An 18881-nucleotide genomic window follows, 5' to 3' on the forward strand; every position below is an offset into this window, starting at 1 on the left:
TTGAGGGGCATGCGCGTGTCATAAGACAGGACAAAAAGGCTCCCTACCTTCAGAAAGCAACGGCTGGTACCAGACAATCAGCGAAAAGAAGATAAAATCTACAGAATTCACTACGTAGCTCGTCGGTATATAGCACAATATGCTGCCCTATGGCTGTGTACTGTAGTATACCACCGTCGGTATCTTCTATTCAACAATATTTCAAGCTCATCATTATAAAATAAACACTCAAAGATAGCCCATGCCGAATTCTAGATGCTAGTGCTATTGGCTGTACTCATCCCAAGAGCCGATCCTCCCATCGTCGTAGTGATAGGTACCGTCGTATTCCACATGTACGTCGGTCCCACGCATAGCGCACTGCCAGCCTTCAAGGAAGAGTCGCAATTATCACTAGTGGTAGATGGGTTGACCAAGTGAAACAGTCCCGCAGTTATGCCACCTTGGAGGCAGATGCCGCTGCAAGAGTCACCCGCGACGACAACGTGCCACTTCCCACAATTAAGCGTAGTACCATCTGCAACCGTAGCCCCAGAAGGCGGAGGGGTCGCAAAGTTGGAGTAGCCGTCAGGCAAAGTGGGGTTCGAAGTAGGAGCAGGGGCAGGTATCGTTCCCGACCAAGTTCCTCCCTGCGGAGAAACACAAATGATCTTCCCGTAGTAGTTGGTTGCGCCTTGGAGATTCGAGCAGTCTAATTTGATCCAAGAGTTGTACTCTCGGACCTGTCCGTAATCCAGACCTAGGCCCCGTTCTATGGAAACGCATGTATCGTCCGGCCGGACATAGTAAGTTTGGCATGTTGCAGGAAGGCAAACATTGATGCCCGGATCGACAAGTGAACAATCTTTTAGTATTGCTTGATTTCCCATATACAGGGCTGCTGCTGAGACGCTTGTGCTGTTTGCAATCGATTCACATGTATCTCCCGCCTTCGTGGTATATCTTTTGCCTGTAAGACAGTAAGGCGCAGGTTCTGGCTGCGGCTGCTCAAGTGGCGGCGGTAGTGTGGTTGGTCCATTTCCTCCACATTGGGCGTAAATGTACTCCAATTGAGACTTCCAAAACTCATCGTAGGTAGAGTATTGTGACGATTGCATCATTGCGAGGCGTCTCACATGGCAAGTATGACACAGCTCGGTGCGTGGCATTTGCGTGATATCGTCGACAACTGTAAAATTAGATATGATGTCTTCGTATCCATTAGCTTTGCTTTGTTCTATTTGGATACGGGGTTCATACCATTGCAGTAACTCTTGGTTCGGGGGTCTCTCACGCATGTTTCATTATAACCCGCCCAAATGTAGCCTCCAAATTTCGTAGGCGGTGCACCACTCAAGCTTTTCCCAGTGCAACTTCCGGATACAGAGTCGAAGTAGTTCTTCAGCGATGATGCACATGTAGCAGTACACACAGCATCGGTCAATTGGACACTCTCAAGAGACGAGTGGTACTTGAGTTGCATAAAGGCTCGAACATAATCGATGCAGTCGATATTCGCTGCTAAAGAAGATATGCACGTTTCCCCTAGGGCGTTGTCTAGTTCATTTCTCTCATAAATAGTGAAGCCGTAGACACGACTAACAGGTATTATTAGAGCGGATAGAATCAATTGTCGAAACATGGTGAAAGAAGTATGGGAAAACCAAAGATCAATGTGGAATGACAACTAATCGCTGCTGAAGTAACATCACATTTTCTCTTCTGTGAATGTATTTACAGTTCATGAAAATTCGTTCCTGGATTCTGGATTCTCGGAAAGTGGACTGACGAGGCAGAATCCCAACTCAATGGTCTTGGAATCACACGACATTAATTACCATCCACACATCGCACGAGCGACATGCTGGTTTTAGAGTATTGCAATTAACAAAATTTACATCCAATTCTCCAGAACATGATCTTGAGTTCTTAGCCAAGACGGAGAGTAGCTCTACATTAGGACCCTGCATTCGTCGGAATCGCAGTCCGGCTAATTGCAGGTATTTTGTTGCGTACCTGCATCGCAGTAACCTTGATCAGGAAGTAAGCTCGTAGTTCAAAGATCTAATATCATAACTTCAGCGAGCCCCGTTCCGAACGAAGTATTATGCGCGTATCTGAGACCCTGCTCAAAGATTGGATTCCGCTCCATCTTCACGAGGTAAATACTGTCCACAGATGGGCCAAGGCTGAGCCGCATCCATCAGCATGCTACATTCGCGGCACCTTGCCGATGTAATCTAAAAGGGGAGATAGGATGATAGTATGGACTTTGATGCATTTATGTTTACAATCGATTGCGGCCAACTTGTTCAGAAGGCTGTTGGCTGGATCTTCATTCGTTTCAATATTCTAGATAAAAAAACCAATTATCACGATGATGTTTTGGCTTCCACTCCTTTACGTGATTTCAAATCTCTCCTTATCACTAGCTCAGACATGTAGCCCTTCAAGTCCATGCGAGATAGGATGTTGCAACAAATGGGGAAGTTGCGGTTTTGGACCAGACTGTGAGTTTCTTAGTTCATCTCATCAGTGTCTGCTAACATTTGAAGATTGCGGCGATACATGCATCTCCGACTGTGGTAGAAAGTCCGAGTGCAATCCAGGCTTCGGATCCGAATGGAGTGATCGAGATAAGTGTCCACTCAATGTTTGCTGTTCTAAACATGGCTTTTGCGGGGTGAGTACTTCATCGAGAAAGAGAGGTTTGTAGCTAAATATTGCATGATAGACAACGGAAGAATTTTGTGGCGATTCCAAAGTAAACCGAAAGTCCTGTTCAAAGACCAACGGCAACGCTCGAATAGTCGGATACTTCGAGGGGTGGGCTCAGAACCGGCCGTGCAATGTCTTCTGGCCTGAACAAATTCCCATCGGTCTTTACACGCACATAAATTTTGCCTTCGGAACTATCGATCCAGCGACCTTCAAAGTTGGGCCTGCAGCGTCCACTGATATTGGTATCTACAAGAGGCTGATGCTTATCAAGAAGAAGGATCCGGATCTGAAGGTTTTCATTGCAATTGGCGGTTGGACGTTCAATGATCCTGGGCCAACCGCAACCACATTCTCGGATATTGCAGCATCGGTACCGCGACAGAAGACTTTCATTGACTCACTATTATCGTTCATGTCAACTCATGGTTTTGATGGTATCGACCTAGACTGGGAGTATCCAGTAGCTGAAGATAGATCAGGGAGGAAAGTGGACTTCGAGAACTTTACAAAGTTTATGGAGAGACTGAAGTCATCACTCAAGGCAGCAAACAAGGGAGTTTCTATCACCATTCCGGCTTCATATTGGTATTTGCAGCATTTCGATGTAAAAGGCCTAGTAAGTCTATCACAAAGTTTTGATTTGCAAGGAGCATCTCTAAAAGAAACGTAGGCTAAAGCGGTCGACTGGTTCAATGTCATGTAAGTAGAAAGGAGAAATTTTTCTACTTAACAACTCTGACATTTTCTCCAGGTCTTATGACATGCATGGTACATGGGATAAAGGAAACAAATGGACGGGAAACTTTCTCAACGCGCACACGAATCTTACTGAAATCAGTCTTGCACTTGACTTACTTTGGAGAAACGACATCAACCCTTCTCAAGTCGTGCTAGGTCTCGGATTCTACGGGCGCGCATTCACTGCCTCAAGCTCCTCCTGTCTCGAGCCCAAGTGCACATTCGAGTCGGGCGGAGAAAAAGGGCGTTGCAGCAGGGAGGTCGGAATCTTACTCAACTCAGAAATTGATGAGCTTGTGAAAAAGAATGGAGTCACGCCCAAACATTACAAGACCGAGGCTGTGAAGATTGCTTCATGGGGAAACCAATGGGTTGGATTCGATGATGAAGAAACCCTTCGTCAGAAATCGGAGTTCGCTCAGAGTCTCTGTATGGGCGGACTCATGGTTTGGGCAATCAGTCATGATACTGAAGACGCAAAGTACAACAGAGCTCTAGCAAAGGTCGCCAATCGTAAAATCACATCCCTGCCCCTGAAAGATGGGCCCGACGAAGCCTTCGACCATATCGATGTCAAAAACGAGCAGTGCAAGTGGACAAATTGCGGCGAATGTAGGCAAACGTACAAGTTTACAGTGCAAGTTACTAATTCTTCACAGCATGCCCCACTGGCTGGATTCACATGCGGCGCGAAGATAAGGGAGCCGGCAAGAACGAGTACATGCTAGACGAGAGTGGCTGCTGGGGCACTGGTACGCACGCCTTTTGTTGTCCGTCAGATCACGATAAGCCAACCTGCGGCTGGTATAGCCACAACAATGGTGCATGTAAGCCCGATTGTCCTGCTGGTACGGTCGAAGTCGGGTCCAACGACAAATACTGCAAGAAGTCATATCAAGCAGCATGCTGCACAACGTCCAGCAAGAGCATGAAACTATACAGTACCTGCGAATGGGGCATGTTTCCCCATTGCGATGAACAGAAAGAATGTTCAGGAACCAAAAACAAGTTGCTGGCTTCGTCGTCCAATGGCTCTGGTGGTTCCACATGCAATATGCACAAGGACAACCCTCTTAATCCTAGCCAAAGACAGGAGCGAAAGTTTTGCTGCGATACAAGCAATGAGAAGTCTTCTTTTGGAGACTGCGAATGGTTCGATGGTCTCGGTTTTGGGCCATCTGGAAAGTCAGATAGCTTCTGTCTCAGTGGTTGCCCTAACGAGCGTATCCGAGTGTCGATGGAACATAACTCGGAAGATTGCTACAAGGCAGGGGGCAGTAAATCAAAGTGTTGTTTACCACGATACTTCGACACTATCGAGGTTGAAAATCCGAAGCTAGACGGCTACCGAGATGACCTTCGACGATACATGGAAGATCCAAAGTGTGCAAACCCTGGGTCAGAAGTTGGGCTCAGCTTCATTTTGTCTTTGACACATGAGAACAAAACGACTACACAGCGCAGTCTCGCCAGAAGAGTAACAAACCCCGGAGCCAAAGGAGCGGAAAGCCTTTTACTTGCCTTGATTACCAAAGCTGGGACGGAAAGTATGCTAGGCGAGATGCAAAGAATATGGAACGATAACATGGGTACAAAGTATCCAAAGCTTAAACTGCCGGGCTTGAGAGACTTCGTGAAAGGCCTCAAGAGCTACGCAACCGAAGGCCCGATTCAAGTGGTTCACGATATCATTTGTAGCCCAAGCCACTGGAATGCACTGGCTGGAAAGACCGGGCCCACCTGTGAGGAATCAAGATGTACCACAGAGTCTTGCGAAGACAACTCAAAACGATCAGTGGCCGCCAGATCGCATAAACATGCACATGCTCTGGTCAAAAGAGTCGGTTCTTCGCGTGACTATCATCCAGTACTAACGTATGGTGGACAATCAGTACAGATCACAATCACGCTACCAAGTGTAAGTCCATCTTCGTGTGAGCTCTTCACATTTCGTTCGTCTGACTTCCGCACAGTACTACCAAACTCCAGACTACGCACCCAATGCACCTATACTAGATGAAGCGGTTGATTTCGTTAACCGTGGAGATTGCCCCAATACTCGTGTTACGCACTTCGTGATTGGTACTGGAGAACTGTTTGATAGTGAGTGATGGCGTACATCAGCATAAGACGAATGGCTTACACAGCTTACAGTGGAGCACCCATTAGACGGCAACGTAATGATGCAATTCATGGAAGATGCAGCTGCTGGAAGGTAATATAATTTGCGCTTCTATTCATATGTCGTCTACGTTTCCACTAATCATTCATACAGATTAAGGAGTGGAACAGTACTACAGAACAGACGAGTAGCAATCTCCTTCTTCCAGCAAGTGCAGACACTTCCCATGATACCTAATGCCCCGCCACTACCCGGAGGTGCACAGCATAACAGACTGTTCGATAGAGTCATGGACTGTCTTGGTAGTACATCAAACACTGCCAATTTTGTCCTCGCTCACAAGGAGATCAACGTCGTGAAGTCATTTGTAAGCTATCCCATGTCATCATTCTGAACCACCGCTTTTAACACTTTTGCAGCTCATGCGGGGTGCTCGACCCGTCTCGATTGGTAGAATGCAAGAAATGGCCAGCAACATGGCTCGACCTGAAATACCACTCCGAGAGATCCGCGATGCGATCGGCTTCATACGTTACATGAATCACCAGGCCACGCCGAACGTCAACCAGCGTCTTACAAACATCGTAAACTGCGTGGACGAGCAGCTCGGGCATGGGGAGAGTGTATGGAATGCCGCCATGCCTAACGACCAGGTCGCACTCCGCAGCTTCTGGCGAATTTGGATCCGAGACTTTTTCAGGTGGGTGATGGGTAATACGACGACGTTCTCAGAGAGTATTATCAGGGAGATGCGACTGCATTGGGGAGTGAGTACGGGAGAATTTGCGGTGCAAGTATTGGAGATTTTGGACAATCTCGAAAGTCAACTGTCTGGATTGAGCATTGATACTAGAGGGTTCAATTAGATCTTGTAGGGAATTGTTACTAGTTATTTTCATTTCTCTTGATTTTGATCGTAGTCTTTGCTTAGATCAAATTATCACCGTCCCAGATGACCAAATGCGCCCCGCCAATTGTCTCGGGAGCAATCTCGTCAAAGTTGCGCATGCTGAGAGTGTACCACAGCGATAGTAGGCTCTTCGTCGTAGCCTTCATCCACCCAAAGAACCTCTGTCCTCCCAGACGGGGATTTCTAGGTACATAATCCTCCGCCCGGTAATCCGCCTGAACGCATTTCACCATAAGCTCTCCCCTACCCACGAATTCCATGACCTCCTCATCGACGTAGAGGAAAATCCGTCGCGGGCCATCGTCCACATTCATCGGCCGACCCCCAACTTCCTCCCTAAACGCCAGGCGTACTTGATCCATCGTAGCGCCGCTCAGATTCCCGGGGTCGTCACGCACATCCAAGACAAACAACGACCACAATCGTTGTGCTTCCGCATTGTCGCCAGCAGTGTCCGACCCTAGGATTTGATCTCTCACACGAGACCTAATATCCTGCGAGAGTGAGTCCCACAAATCGTTCGTAGTTTCCCCGTACGCCGTACGATAAATCGTGAAACCCCACTGACGATAGAATCGGCTGAGGTCTTCGTCAGCGCTGAAGACCTGGCCTTCGGGGAGGCGAAGGAGATCCTTCAACATATCCGCGGTGTATTCCATTTTAGTACGTTTGGAGAGGACAGGTAAGTCTAGATTACTTAATTGATTGTTTGATTGATCGATCACCAGATACGCACCTGTTCTCTTCACGAAATTGGTGAGTTACTACCAGGAATTGGAAAACACTCCGCTACCTGATTTATTGATTGAGTGGATGACCGAATAAAGTGAATATTACGCGGGGCGTTTTTCATGCTGCAGGCAGGGACAGCTGCTCTGATTGTTTCCCGTGCATACGACAAAAGTCAATCCAAGAAATTGAAAGCTGCAGCCGACACGGAAGATATTACCACCATACTACTATCAACCATCAAGAGACGAGCGTCTAGATCGCACTGCTTTGGGGAAGTAGAGAGTGTGCCCAGAAAGGGCGTCACGATTTCCCGACACGAACTAGCGCGCCCCAATAAACAATGTAAATTAATACAACACCATCCTTGCCCGCTCGTCCCTTTCATCGGACCAACTCAAATCCTCTTTTTTATGTTGGGGAATCAACTCGTTGTAGAGGAGAGTAGGGACGGGAAGTCGGATTGTCCAATATATCGAAGTAAGCTCGATCCTATATTCGACCTAGTTTTTGCTTCTCTTCTTGTTGTTTTCTCCGCGCATCTTGTCTTCTTTCGTAGGCCGAGGCGGTGGGAGGTGGGGAGAGGAAGAAGTCATGTTTATATTTCAATTGTATACGAGGCTGACTCTGAATCAGCGCAATTTATTCCCCGTTCGTCTTACTACGGGCGTAGCTTTGTTGAGGTGAGGACTGGCAGGCCATTGAAGATTGGAGATTAGAGGTGGGACACAATTGAGGGAAGTATAAAATGGTAAAAAGCTCAACTCGCCCCGGAATTTGTACTACACACGTACTGTGAAAGAGTCATATCCGACGTACCAGGTACACTTCTTTTGGCTGTTTGTTGGAATTGGTCGATAGAAAAATGGTCGTGTTACGCTTCACTGTCGTCTGGCTATTAGCCGTCACATCGACAGCACGAAGCCTCAAACGATCCAACAGTCGTCGTCAGGAGGGCCCCGTCGATCCAGACACCGCGAAAGATTGTACATACTACGACACTGCCCTCGACAGCTCGTTCACATGCAAGTTCTTCGAGGACAACTGGATAATCTCTCACGAGGACTTCGTAGACTGGGTAGGTTTTTGACGTCCTGAAGCCATCCACCGCCCCATTTCATACTTACACGCGCACATGACTAACTCAAATTCAAATAGAATCCAAGCGTGAAAAGCGACTGCAGTGGCATCAAGATCGGCAACTCGTACTGCGTAGAAGTCAACAACGGCCTCCCACGCCCAACTTCCATCAAACCCACCCCTACACTCCCCCCATCCACCACCAAACCATCATCCACCGGCTCCCCAAAACCGAGTCCCACGCAGGACGGCCTCATAGCAACCTGCAACAAATTCTACTTCGCAATCGCCGGCGACACATGCAACAAGATCGTCTCCGCACAGGGGATCTCCCTCGCAGACTTCCTCGCCTGGAATCCAGCCGTTGGCGACGACTGCAGTGGCCTATGGGCAAAGACCTACTACTGCGTCGGCATCCCTGGAGGCGGCAGCATAACGACTCGTCCTCCTACCCCTTCGACATCCTCGGGACCCAGCAAGCCCAGCCCAACGCAAGATGGCCTCATAGCTACGTGCAACAAATTCTACTTCGCCGTCGCTGGCGACACGTGCAACAAAATTGTCTCCGCCCACGGTATATCGCTCAGCACCTTCATCGCCTGGAATCCCGCCGTGGGCGACGATTGCAGCGGCCTGTGGGCGAAGACGTACTACTGCGTCGGCATCCCCGGCAGCACCCCTTCTCCTTCTTCGTCGTCGCCGCCCAAGACGACGACACCGGCGGGACCGAGTCCCACGCAAGACGGCATCGCAAAGGATTGCAAAGTGTTCTACAAGGCGAAGGGCGGCGACACATGCCAGAAGATCGTGGATTCGTACGGCGGCACGTTTGGCCTGGCGGACTTCTTGAAGTGGAATCCGGCGGTTGGCAGCGATTGTAGGGGGTTGTTGGCTGAGTACTATTACTGCGTTGGTGAGTTTGTCTCTTTTCCGGTTTCTCCATGAATTGCTACTTCTTCCCCTCCAATCTTTCGTACATCAGAGAGTGTTCAACACCCACATGATCCACTCATTCACACACAAACACTAACCTCCCCCCTCCCCCCAGGAATACCCGGAACACCAACAACCAAACCACCCACCACCCCCTCCTCCACCGCCCGTCCCCCGACAACCACATGCAACCCGTCCGCGCCGACTCCCACGCAGCCCGGCGCGCTCTGCGGCTGCAAAAAATGGCACAAGGTCGTTCAGGGCAACACGTGCGCGACCATCATCCAGCAGTATGGGATCCCGGCCGCCAACTTCTACGCGTGGAACCCTGAGGTTGGGGAGGGGTGTAAGACGCTTTGGAGGGACTATTATGTTTGTGTTGGGCGGTAGGGGGTGTAAGATTGATGGGATGGGGTGGGGTGGAAGGTATTGTTTTGAATTTGCTGTTGTTGTACTTCGTATGAGGAGGAAGATCTAAATGTTTCGATCAAAAACGAGTCCCAAATGGGACGGCCCAGAGGAACTTCAACATGATATCAAATCCCATCATTTCCCCAGCCTATTCTCCCAGCTCCCCAACCACCTCCAACCCCTACAAACCGTATCCAGCTCCTTCAACGCCAAATCCACACTCCCCTCTCCCGCCCTCCTCCTCCCCTTAATCTCAACAAAGAAGATATAATTCCAATTCTCGACCCCACTCGGCCTCGTATTAATACTCGTAACATTAATCCCGAACCTCTCAAACGCCTTCAGCGACTTCGCCAGCGCCCCCGGATTCCCATGCTCCACCGTAAAACTCACCAACGACTTCCACTCCCCCTCCCCCTCCTCCCCCCCAGTCTCCCCCTCCCCATCACCTTCCCCTTTCTTCCTCTTGATGACGAAAAACCTCGTCGTATTATCCCCCCGATCCTCAATCCCCCTCGCCAGCACATCGACGCCATGGATCCCCGCGGCGACGACGCTCGATATCGCCGCGCTCGCACCCGACGCATCGCCCGCCACGATCTCCGCGGCGCGAGACGTGCTCGACACGTCGTGCCGCTCCGCGCCCTTGAGGTACGTGTTCAGGAACGCCTTGCACTGGCCCCAGGCCTGCGGGTGCGAGTACAGCGTCGTGATGCGCGAGATGTCGGCGAGGGGGCGGGCGGTGGGTTTCGCGGGCGCGGGGTCCCGCGTCGTGGGTGTGACGGCGCCGGAGGAGAGCGGGGATTCGATGATGTGGGTTGGGAGGAGGTGGGAGGGGACGGTGGTGCTGGTGGTGGTGGACAGGTGCGGGTTGTGGCCGAGGAGGCAGTGCGAGACGGCGATGTAGGATTCTCCGCACACGAGGATGTCCGGGTATTTGGCGTTGAGGTCGGCGAACAGGTCGAGGGTGAAGACTACGGAGCCGTTGGAGGAGTTCTCGAAGGGGACGACGCCCCGGTGCGCGGTGCCGTCTTGCACGGAGGCGAACACATCTTCTATGGTGATTTGGGGGCTGAGGGCGTAGTCGGAGGTGTTGAAGGTGGATAGGGCGGCCTGGGGGATGGTCAGAGGGGGGTTTTTGAGGTCAATGGGATATGTGAGGTTCAATTGCATGAAGACATATACAATGCATGTGAGTGGTAGGATACGTCCTGCATGCGACAATGGAACAGTGACGACATCGTCGGAAACAGGACCGAAGAGGCGTCGTGAGAGAGTCGAGGAATATGCATACCTGATGCGTGTAGCTGGCCTGAGGCCCTAGATATGTCACTACCGGCTTCTGATCGCTCTCTTGTGCCATGGTAGCTGCATCAATTGTGTGTTGTTTGTTGATGGCCGAGTGACGTTAAAAAGCTTTCCGCAATCGGAATTGGGGAATCGGGAATATGTTCGGTCATCTATTAATCTAACGAAGCCGCTACTACGCCACAGCCGTCGGGTAATAATACCGTGGAACAGGCAGTGAACATGCACATCATAGTGGAACGCAAATAAGGGAATTGGTAAGCCATGATTCAAATATATACATAAAATGGAAGCAATCTCTTCAAGGGCTTGAAGAACGTGGTCGGAACAACGATACGAGGGGTCGGTTAGAGTTGCCCCGCACATCGGCATCCCAGTGTGGTTTCTATATCAAGTGGCACACAGACTGCCATGAAGCATGAACTCAATCATTTGTAAACAATGATTAGGGCGGAATATCTTGATTCAGCTAAATGCGAACGAGTGACTAGCTAAACAAAATACAAAAACAATTTGCATCCTCTTCGACCTAGGATCGCTGTCGAACAATTTTTAGGGCAGATGATTGATGCAGAGGACGGTTACCCCTCTACTCTTCGTCCATTGAACCATAGCAGGTAATCTTCAAGCTGAGAAGTACTGCTCTTGATGATGAGCAGCCTGCAGCCTCTCCGTTGCAGCGAGAGTGGGTCGTGGATAAGTATGATGATTCATCAGCCTGTTTGCTCATTAGTTTCTCGTCTCCCCCTTCTGTTTGTAAATGGACGTGACCTACCTTACAAACTATTCATCCGCACTCCTGTTCGCCGCTCACAATCTGGAGAGGCGGGTCGGCATCGCCGGAACCTCTTCATGCTTCGTGGTGTACGCGTCTGGGTATTCGACGCGGGCAGCGGACGTCCCCGGACTCGACGCGTGGAGTGGGGCCTCTGCCTCGCGCTCTGCGAGGGCGCACAACCGTCAATCATCGTAGAATTCATCATCGTCATCATACTCGGCGAGTTGCTCAAAGTTGACCTTGTAGCGAAGGATGGCGCCGATACCACCAAAGCCCTTGACGAACTGGTTACCCTCAGAGGAGCGGTCGGAGACGAACTCGAGAGTGGCACCGAAATCGCGGTACTTCTCTGCCAGCCACTCGAGGAAGGGCATCTGCTCGGCCACTTCCATCTCCTGACCTGTCTCCTTGTCCATGAACTGGGATCGGTCTGATTCCTGGGACTTGCTGACGTGGATGACGACCTCCGAGCCTTCGGACGTCTTGAGAGTGTAGCGTGTGATCTCCAAGTTCTCGTAGACGATCAACGTCTCAGCGGCACCAAGCTCCAGAGCCTTCAGCGTATCCTCGATACCGTAGCAGACCTTTCCAGAGTCCTGGGAGATCTCGTCGAAGTACTTGTTGATCAACTTCTTCTCCTGGATAAACTTGACGTTGCCGAGCGTCTCAGACGACAGCTCGATGGCCTGGTTGAAGCCGTTCTCTCCACCGTAGGAGACGTCCACAACCTTGATGACCTTGCTCTGCAGACGCTGGTCGAACATGTCGGACTGGTTCAGGTCGTTCTTGAAATCGGCGCTACCAGCGAGAATGAGACCGGCAACGTTGACCTTGTCGTTGGTGATGTAGTTCTGGACGGCCAATTCGGCGACTTTGCGGACATAGTTGTGGCGCTTCTCTTCTCGCAGACGGGCGAAACGAAGGGCAGACTGACCACCACGACCGTGCTTTTTGGGCAAGTCGACGGAGAACCTGCGCGTGTGTTAATGTGACGTTCCTAGTCGAGGGGTTCCTTTGTTGCCATCGCAGCGCTTACTTGTGTACGATATCACGGGTGTTACCGGAGAGGGTACCGAACAGGGCACCGTTACCGTCCATGATGATGAAGCCAAACTTCTGGTCCGACTCGAGAAGCTCGCTCAAGGCCTCTGTGTGGAATTTGTTGTCGCAAAGGTATAGGGAGGTGTTGATGGGCTTGAAGGGTTCGAAATCGATGTTGATCTTGCGCTCCTTGCCTTCTGCGGTGATGATTTCACCACAGTAGACGACAAGGCCATTGGGAGGGACTTTGGAGTAGAGCTTGAGACGCTGCTGTGTGGAGGTAATGGCGGACAGGACAGAGAGACGATTGACGCGGGATTTGATGTTGGAGGCGGTACCCTGGTCCTTCAGTCAGCGGAGGGAAAAGGGAAAAACAAAGAAGAATGTCTTCACGACAAGGGTTCAATTTTGAGAAGATACGTACGAATTCTTCAGCCAACATCTTTGCGGCACGGGAGACCTGATCCTTGGGGGCTTCATGTGGTCAGCGGGAGTGAGGCGACCTCTCGTGCATAGAATGGGAGGCAGAGGAGTTGGAACTGGGAGTTGAATGGCAGATTGGCAGTCTGGACGGGGGAGTGGAGGGTGAACCTACGGATGATGAGGGAAATCATGCTTGTTCCATTGCCACGAGCGGCTTCTAGGCGTTTGATGAGCTTCTTGACCTTCCATATCTCGATGTTCTTCTCAGCATCGTTTGCTTGAGGGGCCGACATGGTGGCGGTCGGTGTATATGAGAGAGAGTGTGAGATGCGCGGAGGAGGGAGGGGGGAGGGAGGAGGAGATGTATTTTCGGGGGAGGAAGTGAGGTCAGAGGGCCGGTTGTAAGTTGGCAGTAATTATTAGCGGTTGTGGTGGACTCTCTGGAGTAGTGGAATAGTATGGGTATACACAGTAACAGCCAGCAACAGACGCGGACGACGTCGGTGGGGCTGAAATTTTCGTGTGGCCTTTCGGTCGTCGGTCGTTGTTGCCCGTTGGAGTTGGAGGGGTACTTAACGTAGGGTAGGGCGGTGCTGGGTGAGGCCCGGTACATTACAAGGGTGAAGGGCACAAGTGACAACCATCCATCAACCCATAAGAATACATAATAAAATAAAAGTGCCTATTCACTCCTACGAGGTAACAAGAACATCCAGTGAATGAATACAGATATTTTTGAAGTTGACCATAGTTGGCACGAGTATATGCGGCAACAGAAGGAGATAGTTATAAGATCAAGGAAAAAACACAAATTATAATTACAGTTCTATTGCTATAATGCGAATACATGATATCTGTTAAATCGCGTAGTACCTCTGTTGAATATGAAGCAATTATGTATAGGAAGTCTGTATGCATATATTGTGATGTGAGTGTCTGTAACTGTATGGGCGGCGATGGAGGAGGATGTACTTGATAGGTTGTTGGGTGGTGGTTGATTGTGATTGGTCGTACGGGAAGCGGGAAAGCCATCGGTTGTCATCGGGTCTTTGCAGATGCAGATACAGATACAATGGTACTCTTCAGGCACACGAATCATGATTCATTCACATCCATCATTCACTACAAAAGAATAGTATTGGATGAAACGTATCACGGGGTCCTATGGTGAGACTTATGACTCGAATTACAGTCATGTACCAGTCAGATATCCCTGTTGATCGTCCAATTGCCATCTCTTCCCCGTAGGCAACTAGGCACTTGGTACTTATAGTTAACTAGGTAGGTAGATGAATAAGGCACCTCGTACGGAGTGCACTGAGTGAACTTATCTGCGTATGGGAGAAGATATAAGAAGGATGGTTCATATTGACACATTCCATCACCAGATACTGATACCAAGCAACATGCAGACTGCAGCATATTTATAAACCGGCAATTGATCATCTGGACATTGTCTTCTATTCCCAATTGCATCTTAGTTGTCTTGGGATGGGAGGTTCAACAGGCCATGATAACCATATGCCGACCCATCATTGGCTCGCTTGGGCCGCTCATGCTTGCTGCGTGAGCCTCGCCTCGTACAGAGTCCCATAGTTCGCTCTGGGGTTCCTCTCAACTAACACCAACTCGTGCTTAGACGGAACGGAATCGAATGCATCCTGCAGCTTACAACTTGTATTACAAGATCTCTTGTGTGTGTGTGTGTGTGTGTGTGTGTGTAACCGGCGATGATGATGGCCATGATGATGTCGGTCGGTGGGGGAGGGAGCAACTCTTCCCTCAAACAAACATCATCCTCAATCCGCGTGACATCCATCTTTATCTCCCGACTCGCCCACCCAACATCCCCTCCCTCAATTGTCTGATTCCTGCATCTGCATCTGCAGCAATTCGACATAAATGACATAACTACACCCTCCTCCTCTCTCTTCCTTTGCAACATGCTCACTACTCCCACACTGACCATCATGGTAATTTCCCAACCGTCTCGCTCGTCCTTGTCTATTCCTTGACGAAACCCCCCGATAGTCTCCCGTCGCGTTCGCTATCTCGAGTAGTGCCCGCACCCCCCAGACAGGCTAGTATCAGGTTTTCCCAACTGCTACTACGACAAAGTCCAACTAATTGCCTATCTCCAATCTTGCCTCCTCATTCTTGATTACTCTTCTCCTTTCCTCCAAGTTTCACTTCCTCCCTCCTGTAAAACTTTTCGCCAGCGCGCTGCCTGCCTTCCATTGCTTCATCTACCGCAATGGACATCCAGGGCAAGCAGCCCGCAACCTGGGACGAATACGACGGCGTCCACCGAGGCTCCGTCGACTCCACCGGGAGTCGCGTGCACTGGGCCAACCTCGAGCGGCACTCCAGCGGGCAGAGCATCACCACCACCGGAGGCTCTCCCTCGCGGGGAGCCTCCGGCGATTTGCGTAGACGAAGGTATGCTATACTGTGGCAATCTCAAATATGTTTTCTCTTTCCCCTCTTCCCTTTTTTGCAGAATCTTCCACAAGACATGCGCGGGTAACTGACTCGGTCATGTTAGGTCTTCCATGACTATGCGAATGCAGGCCCTAGGCGATGCTGGCGGTGTCAACAGTATCAATAACTTCGCTCGCTCCTGGCAGCGTGCGGCTGGCTTCATCGAAATCACCCCGGTCCGCCCAAGCTTTCGAGTCGCCGGCGACGGCGAGGACGAGGACGGCCAAGACGAAGAGTCTCAAGGCTTCCCTCGAACGAGCCTTTCCCCCACCAACCAGCGCTCGCTCTTACGATCGGCTCTAGAAACCGATGGTAGACGTCCGTCAGATAACGCAGTTTCCGACGATGACCATGGCGAACCAAACGAGGAGACACACTTGTTGCCACCTGCAGTGGAACAGAGGTTGGGAGAGACCAGGACACACAGAGACAGCATCTTCAGTATTGAACCTTCGCTGGCGTCGCCATTCGGTGGAAGCTATGGCACCTCCTATGGTAGTCTTAGTGCGCGTGTCAATGAGTCGTCTATGATCCACGCCGGCCGCCTCTTCACTGAGCAGCAGATGAAAGGAGCCGCGGATGGCACCCAGGACAGGGAACCTCTGTTAGTCAAGCAAGTAGAAGAGGACGGAAAGCTTGTCAACATAGTTGTTGGCCAGTCTACGCTTCCACAAACCATCTTCAATTCTGTCAACGTTCTGGTGGGTGTGGGACTTCTGAGTCTGCCATTGGCCATCAAGTACTCTGGCTGGATCGTTGGCATGATCTTCCTAGTCTTCTCCGCGGTATCTACCTCCTATACAGCAAAATTGCTCGCCAAATGCCTGGACGTGGACAGCTCTCTGATCACGTTTGCGGACCTAGCATTTGTCTCATTTGGAAATAAAGCTAGGATCGCGGTCAGCCTTCTGTTTACCGTTGAATTGTTGGGCGCTTGCGTGGCGCTTGTAGTGCTATTTGCCGACTCTTTGAACGATCTGGTCCCCGGCTGGGATGTCATTTTCTGGAAGATCGTTTGTGGCTTCATCCTAATACCCCTTGGTTTCATGCCATTGAGACTTCTCTCATTTACTTCCATCCTGGGCGTAATGTGCTGCTTTGGCAGTAAGTCTTCCGTAAACCACAGATAGTGACCTTGCTAACCCAATCATAGTCACGATAGCCGTCTTTGTAGATGGCTTCATCAAGCCGCATGCTCCAGGATCACTTCGCGAACCAACCGCGCAATACCTCTTCCCCGCAAACTGGCTCACCATACCCCTCTCATTCGGACTTCTCATGTCTCCATGGGGCGGCCATTCCGTGTTTCCCAACATCTACCGCGACATGCGCCATCCGTACAAGTACCGTAAGGGCGTTGACATTACTTATATCTTCACCTTCATCATAGATCTTGGCATGGCTTGCGCTGGAATTCTCATGTTCGGGGACGGTGTGCGAGATGAAATTACGAGCAACATCTTCTTGACAGAAGGTTACCCGAAGCCATTGAGTGTCTTCATCGCTATATGTATCGCCATCATCCCGCTGACCAAGATTCCATTGAACGCGCGGCCTATCGTATCTACACTAGAGATCCTTACCGGGCTGGACAACCGTTCACTTGCCGCGAGCAGCTCGTTGAACGGCATGTCCGGATTGACACGCGGGATACTCAAGTTCACCCTGCGCATCGTCATCACAATTGTCTTCGTTGGCATCGCCATCGTGTTCCCGTCATTCGACCGCATTATGACTTTGCTCGGAAGCGTGGCATGCTTTTCCATCTGCATCATTCTCCCTCTAGCCTTCCACCTCAAGCTGTTCGGTCACGAACTGAAATACGCAGAAAAGACCATGAACTGGGTGTTGATCGTCGTGAGCACGATCATGGCTGTTGTTTCCACGATTTTCGCACTTCTGCCTAAGGAGTTGATTGGGGCCGCATAATGGCCACGGGGGCGCATCTTTGATTTCATCGCATATATCCAGACGGCGAGGAAAATGTTTCTGGTGTCAAGGGTTGTTCGGCGAAGGTGGTGTTGTCTTGCGCATATCGAAATTATAATCGAAAGTTGAACGAATATCCAAGTTTGCTTGCTCTAGATATTAAGAGCGTCATGTATGCATGAGGGCCGGTTTCCAGCATCTCAATAAAGATCACAATTTTTCATGTCACATACCTAATTTGCAATTCATTTTGACACATGCACACTATCTTCATCTCAATTGATCAAACCCTTCAAACCCTCACTTGCTCGTTGTTCTCCAATATACGTGAACATCAACTACCCTACCAGAAATCGCGGCTTAGTAACACACGCACCTCCCATCATCGGCAAAACGCCCCCCAAACCTCCGACCCAACCCCAATTCGAGAAATTCTCGAGATATCATCGCTGTCGTCACCACCACCATCCACATTACCAAACAACCTCAGACCCCCCCACCAAACCAATAACCCTACCACCCACCCAATCGCTTCCACCACATTCATCAAACCCCCAACGAACAGAAGCCAAATAACAATGGATCTCTCCGGCAGCTCCTCCGTAGGCGCCAACGTCGACCTCTCCAAGCTCTCCGACCGCGACAAGCAAGAACTCCAACAATTCGTCCTCAACGAGAGCCAGAAAGCCCGCATTCAACAATGTACTTCCTCCCCTCCCCTCTTCCCTTAACCCCTCTCAACACCCTCCACACACTTCAAACGTAGAGTAGAACAAGAGGAATCTGACGGTGTAATGATGCAGCGATACACTCCCTGACCGACACATGCTTCCGCAAGTGCATACCCGCGGGTGCGGTGAAGAAGGGCGCGCTGGAGGCGAAGTCCGAGGAGCCGTGTATGCGGCAGTGCGTGGATAGGTTTTTGGATGCGAATTTGGTGGTTATGAAGGAGCTTGAGCGGTTGAGGGGATAGATTGATTGAGTAGGGAGGGGAGGGGAGTTATGGGGGGGAAGGGGAGAGTGGAGGAGGGGGCGTGTGTATGATTATGTGTGTTTTGATGGAGGGATATGGATGGGAGACGGGGGAGGGTTTGGGATGATTAGAATGGATAGATGGGGATGGACCGAACGAAGAACAATGAAGAAGGGGATGTAGATGTAAAACATATATATCGTTATGATTATCCTCATCATGGTTGGGAAGAATATTTATGCAGGTGGATGGGACGAAGAACGACAAATGAGACTTAGACGTAAAAAGTATCTATCGTTGTGCAACTCAACATTATGACTTGTCC

At 50.3% G+C, this 18881-nt stretch overlaps 8 protein-coding genes across 8 annotated transcripts; 4 read left to right on the top strand and 4 right to left on the bottom strand.

Moving 5' to 3' along the window:
- Nucleotides 1-105: 105 nt before the first annotated feature.
- On the bottom strand, nucleotides 106-1729 carry BU24DRAFT_259690 (carbohydrate-binding module family 50 protein). The gene is made up of 2 exons (XM_033522481.1): nucleotides 1240-1729; nucleotides 106-1189 (listed from the first exon to the last, which is right to left on the bottom strand). The coding sequence occupies exons 1-2, from the start codon at nucleotides 1619-1621 to the stop codon at nucleotides 252-254; spliced, it is 1320 nt and encodes a 439-aa protein (XP_033381189.1). The 5' UTR covers nucleotides 1622-1729; the 3' UTR covers nucleotides 106-251.
- A 630-nt stretch (nucleotides 1730-2359) lies between these two features.
- Nucleotides 2360-6426, top strand: BU24DRAFT_484646 (glycoside hydrolase family 18 protein; the record flags this gene model as incomplete). Its single annotated transcript, XM_033533352.1, has 10 exons — nucleotides 2360-2489; nucleotides 2535-2662; nucleotides 2714-3316; nucleotides 3371-3399; nucleotides 3452-4050; nucleotides 4098-5313; nucleotides 5378-5520; nucleotides 5569-5653; nucleotides 5714-5927; nucleotides 5980-6426. 10 exons carry the CDS (start codon nucleotides 2360-2362, stop codon nucleotides 6424-6426), a joined length of 3594 nt encoding a protein of 1197 aa, XP_033381190.1.
- Nucleotides 6427-6434: 8 nt separating this feature from the next.
- Nucleotides 6435-7282, bottom strand: BU24DRAFT_453173 (uncharacterized protein). Its single transcript, XM_033531243.1, has 2 exons — nucleotides 7207-7282; nucleotides 6435-7158 (listed from the first exon to the last, which is right to left on the bottom strand). The coding sequence occupies exon 2, from the start codon at nucleotides 7127-7129 to the stop codon at nucleotides 6488-6490; it is 642 nt and encodes a 213-aa protein (XP_033381191.1). The 5' UTR covers nucleotides 7130-7158; nucleotides 7207-7282; the 3' UTR covers nucleotides 6435-6487.
- A 313-nt stretch (nucleotides 7283-7595) lies between these two features.
- BU24DRAFT_374667 (carbohydrate-binding module family 50 protein) lies at nucleotides 7596-9656 on the top strand. Its single transcript, XM_033524570.1, has 4 exons — nucleotides 7596-7679; nucleotides 7836-8277; nucleotides 8358-9192; nucleotides 9328-9656. Exons 2-4 carry the CDS (start codon nucleotides 8065-8067, stop codon nucleotides 9600-9602), a joined length of 1323 nt encoding a protein of 440 aa, XP_033381192.1. The 5' UTR covers nucleotides 7596-7679; nucleotides 7836-8064; the 3' UTR covers nucleotides 9603-9656.
- On the bottom strand, nucleotides 9641-11040 carry BU24DRAFT_396045 (PDT domain-containing protein). The gene is made up of 2 exons (XM_033525283.1): nucleotides 10918-11040; nucleotides 9641-10736 (listed from the first exon to the last, which is right to left on the bottom strand). The coding sequence occupies exons 1-2, from the start codon at nucleotides 10984-10986 to the stop codon at nucleotides 9759-9761; spliced, it is 1047 nt and encodes a 348-aa protein (XP_033381193.1). The 5' UTR covers nucleotides 10987-11040; the 3' UTR covers nucleotides 9641-9758.
- A 475-nt stretch (nucleotides 11041-11515) lies between these two features.
- On the bottom strand, nucleotides 11516-13467 carry BU24DRAFT_425459 (peptide chain release factor eRF/aRF, subunit 1; the record flags this gene model as incomplete). Its single annotated transcript, XM_033528745.1, has 4 exons — nucleotides 13175-13467; nucleotides 12746-13089; nucleotides 11707-12681; nucleotides 11516-11649 (listed from the first exon to the last, which is right to left on the bottom strand). Coding segments are annotated over exons 1-3 (1148 nt in total), but the record flags the coding sequence as incomplete, so codon positions are not given.
- A 1526-nt stretch (nucleotides 13468-14993) lies between these two features.
- BU24DRAFT_374676 (uncharacterized protein) lies at nucleotides 14994-17843 on the top strand. The gene is made up of 3 exons (XM_033524571.1): nucleotides 14994-15612; nucleotides 15719-16758; nucleotides 16808-17843. Exons 1-3 carry the CDS (start codon nucleotides 15428-15430, stop codon nucleotides 17581-17583), a joined length of 2001 nt encoding a protein of 666 aa, XP_033381195.1. The 5' UTR covers nucleotides 14994-15427; the 3' UTR covers nucleotides 17584-17843.
- A 214-nt stretch (nucleotides 17844-18057) lies between these two features.
- On the top strand, nucleotides 18058-18581 carry BU24DRAFT_425462 (uncharacterized protein). Its single transcript, XM_033528746.1, has 2 exons — nucleotides 18058-18285; nucleotides 18387-18581. The coding sequence occupies exons 1-2, from the start codon at nucleotides 18162-18164 to the stop codon at nucleotides 18554-18556; spliced, it is 294 nt and encodes a 97-aa protein (XP_033381196.1). The 5' UTR covers nucleotides 18058-18161; the 3' UTR covers nucleotides 18557-18581.
- The last annotated feature ends 300 nt before the right edge of the window (nucleotides 18582-18881 follow it).

This window comes from Aaosphaeria arxii (genome assembly GCF_010015735.1).
Source record: "Aaosphaeria arxii CBS 175.79 unplaced genomic scaffold BU24scaffold_7, whole genome shotgun sequence".
Classification (NCBI taxonomy): domain Eukaryota; kingdom Fungi; phylum Ascomycota; class Dothideomycetes; order Pleosporales; genus Aaosphaeria; species Aaosphaeria arxii.

Coding starts and splice junctions, on each gene's coding strand:
- BU24DRAFT_259690 (XM_033522481.1), bottom strand. CDS start 1,621: ATGTTTCGACAATTGATTCTATCCGCTCTAATAATACCTGTTAGTCGT. Junction 1,190..1,239: donor AACCAAGAGTTACTGCAATG/GTATGAACCCCG, acceptor ATGGATACGAAG/ACATCATATCTAATTTTACA.
- BU24DRAFT_453173 (XM_033531243.1), bottom strand. CDS start 7,129: ATGGAATACACCGCGGATATGTTGAAGGATCTCCTTCGCCTCCCCGAA.
- BU24DRAFT_374667 (XM_033524570.1), top strand. CDS start 8,065: ATGGTCGTGTTACGCTTCACTGTCGTCTGGCTATTAGCCGTCACATCG. Junction 8,278..8,357: donor ACGAGGACTTCGTAGACTGG/GTAGGTTTTTGA, acceptor AAATTCAAATAG/AATCCAAGCGTGAAAAGCGA. Junction 9,193..9,327: donor TGAGTACTATTACTGCGTTG/GTGAGTTTGTCT, acceptor CCCTCCCCCCAG/GAATACCCGGAACACCAACA.
- BU24DRAFT_396045 (XM_033525283.1), bottom strand. CDS start 10,986: ATGGCACAAGAGAGCGATCAGAAGCCGGTAGTGACATATCTAGGGCCT. Junction 10,737..10,917: donor AGGCCAGCTACACGCATCAG/GTATGCATATTC, acceptor ACCATCCCCCAG/GCCGCCCTATCCACCTTCAA.
- BU24DRAFT_374676 (XM_033524571.1), top strand. CDS start 15,428: ATGGACATCCAGGGCAAGCAGCCCGCAACCTGGGACGAATACGACGGC. Junction 15,613..15,718: donor GGCGATTTGCGTAGACGAAG/GTATGCTATACT, acceptor CGGTCATGTTAG/GTCTTCCATGACTATGCGAA. Junction 16,759..16,807: donor CGTAATGTGCTGCTTTGGCA/GTAAGTCTTCCG, acceptor ACCCAATCATAG/TCACGATAGCCGTCTTTGTA.
- BU24DRAFT_425462 (XM_033528746.1), top strand. CDS start 18,162: ATGGATCTCTCCGGCAGCTCCTCCGTAGGCGCCAACGTCGACCTCTCC. Junction 18,286..18,386: donor GAAAGCCCGCATTCAACAAT/GTACTTCCTCCC, acceptor GTAATGATGCAG/CGATACACTCCCTGACCGAC.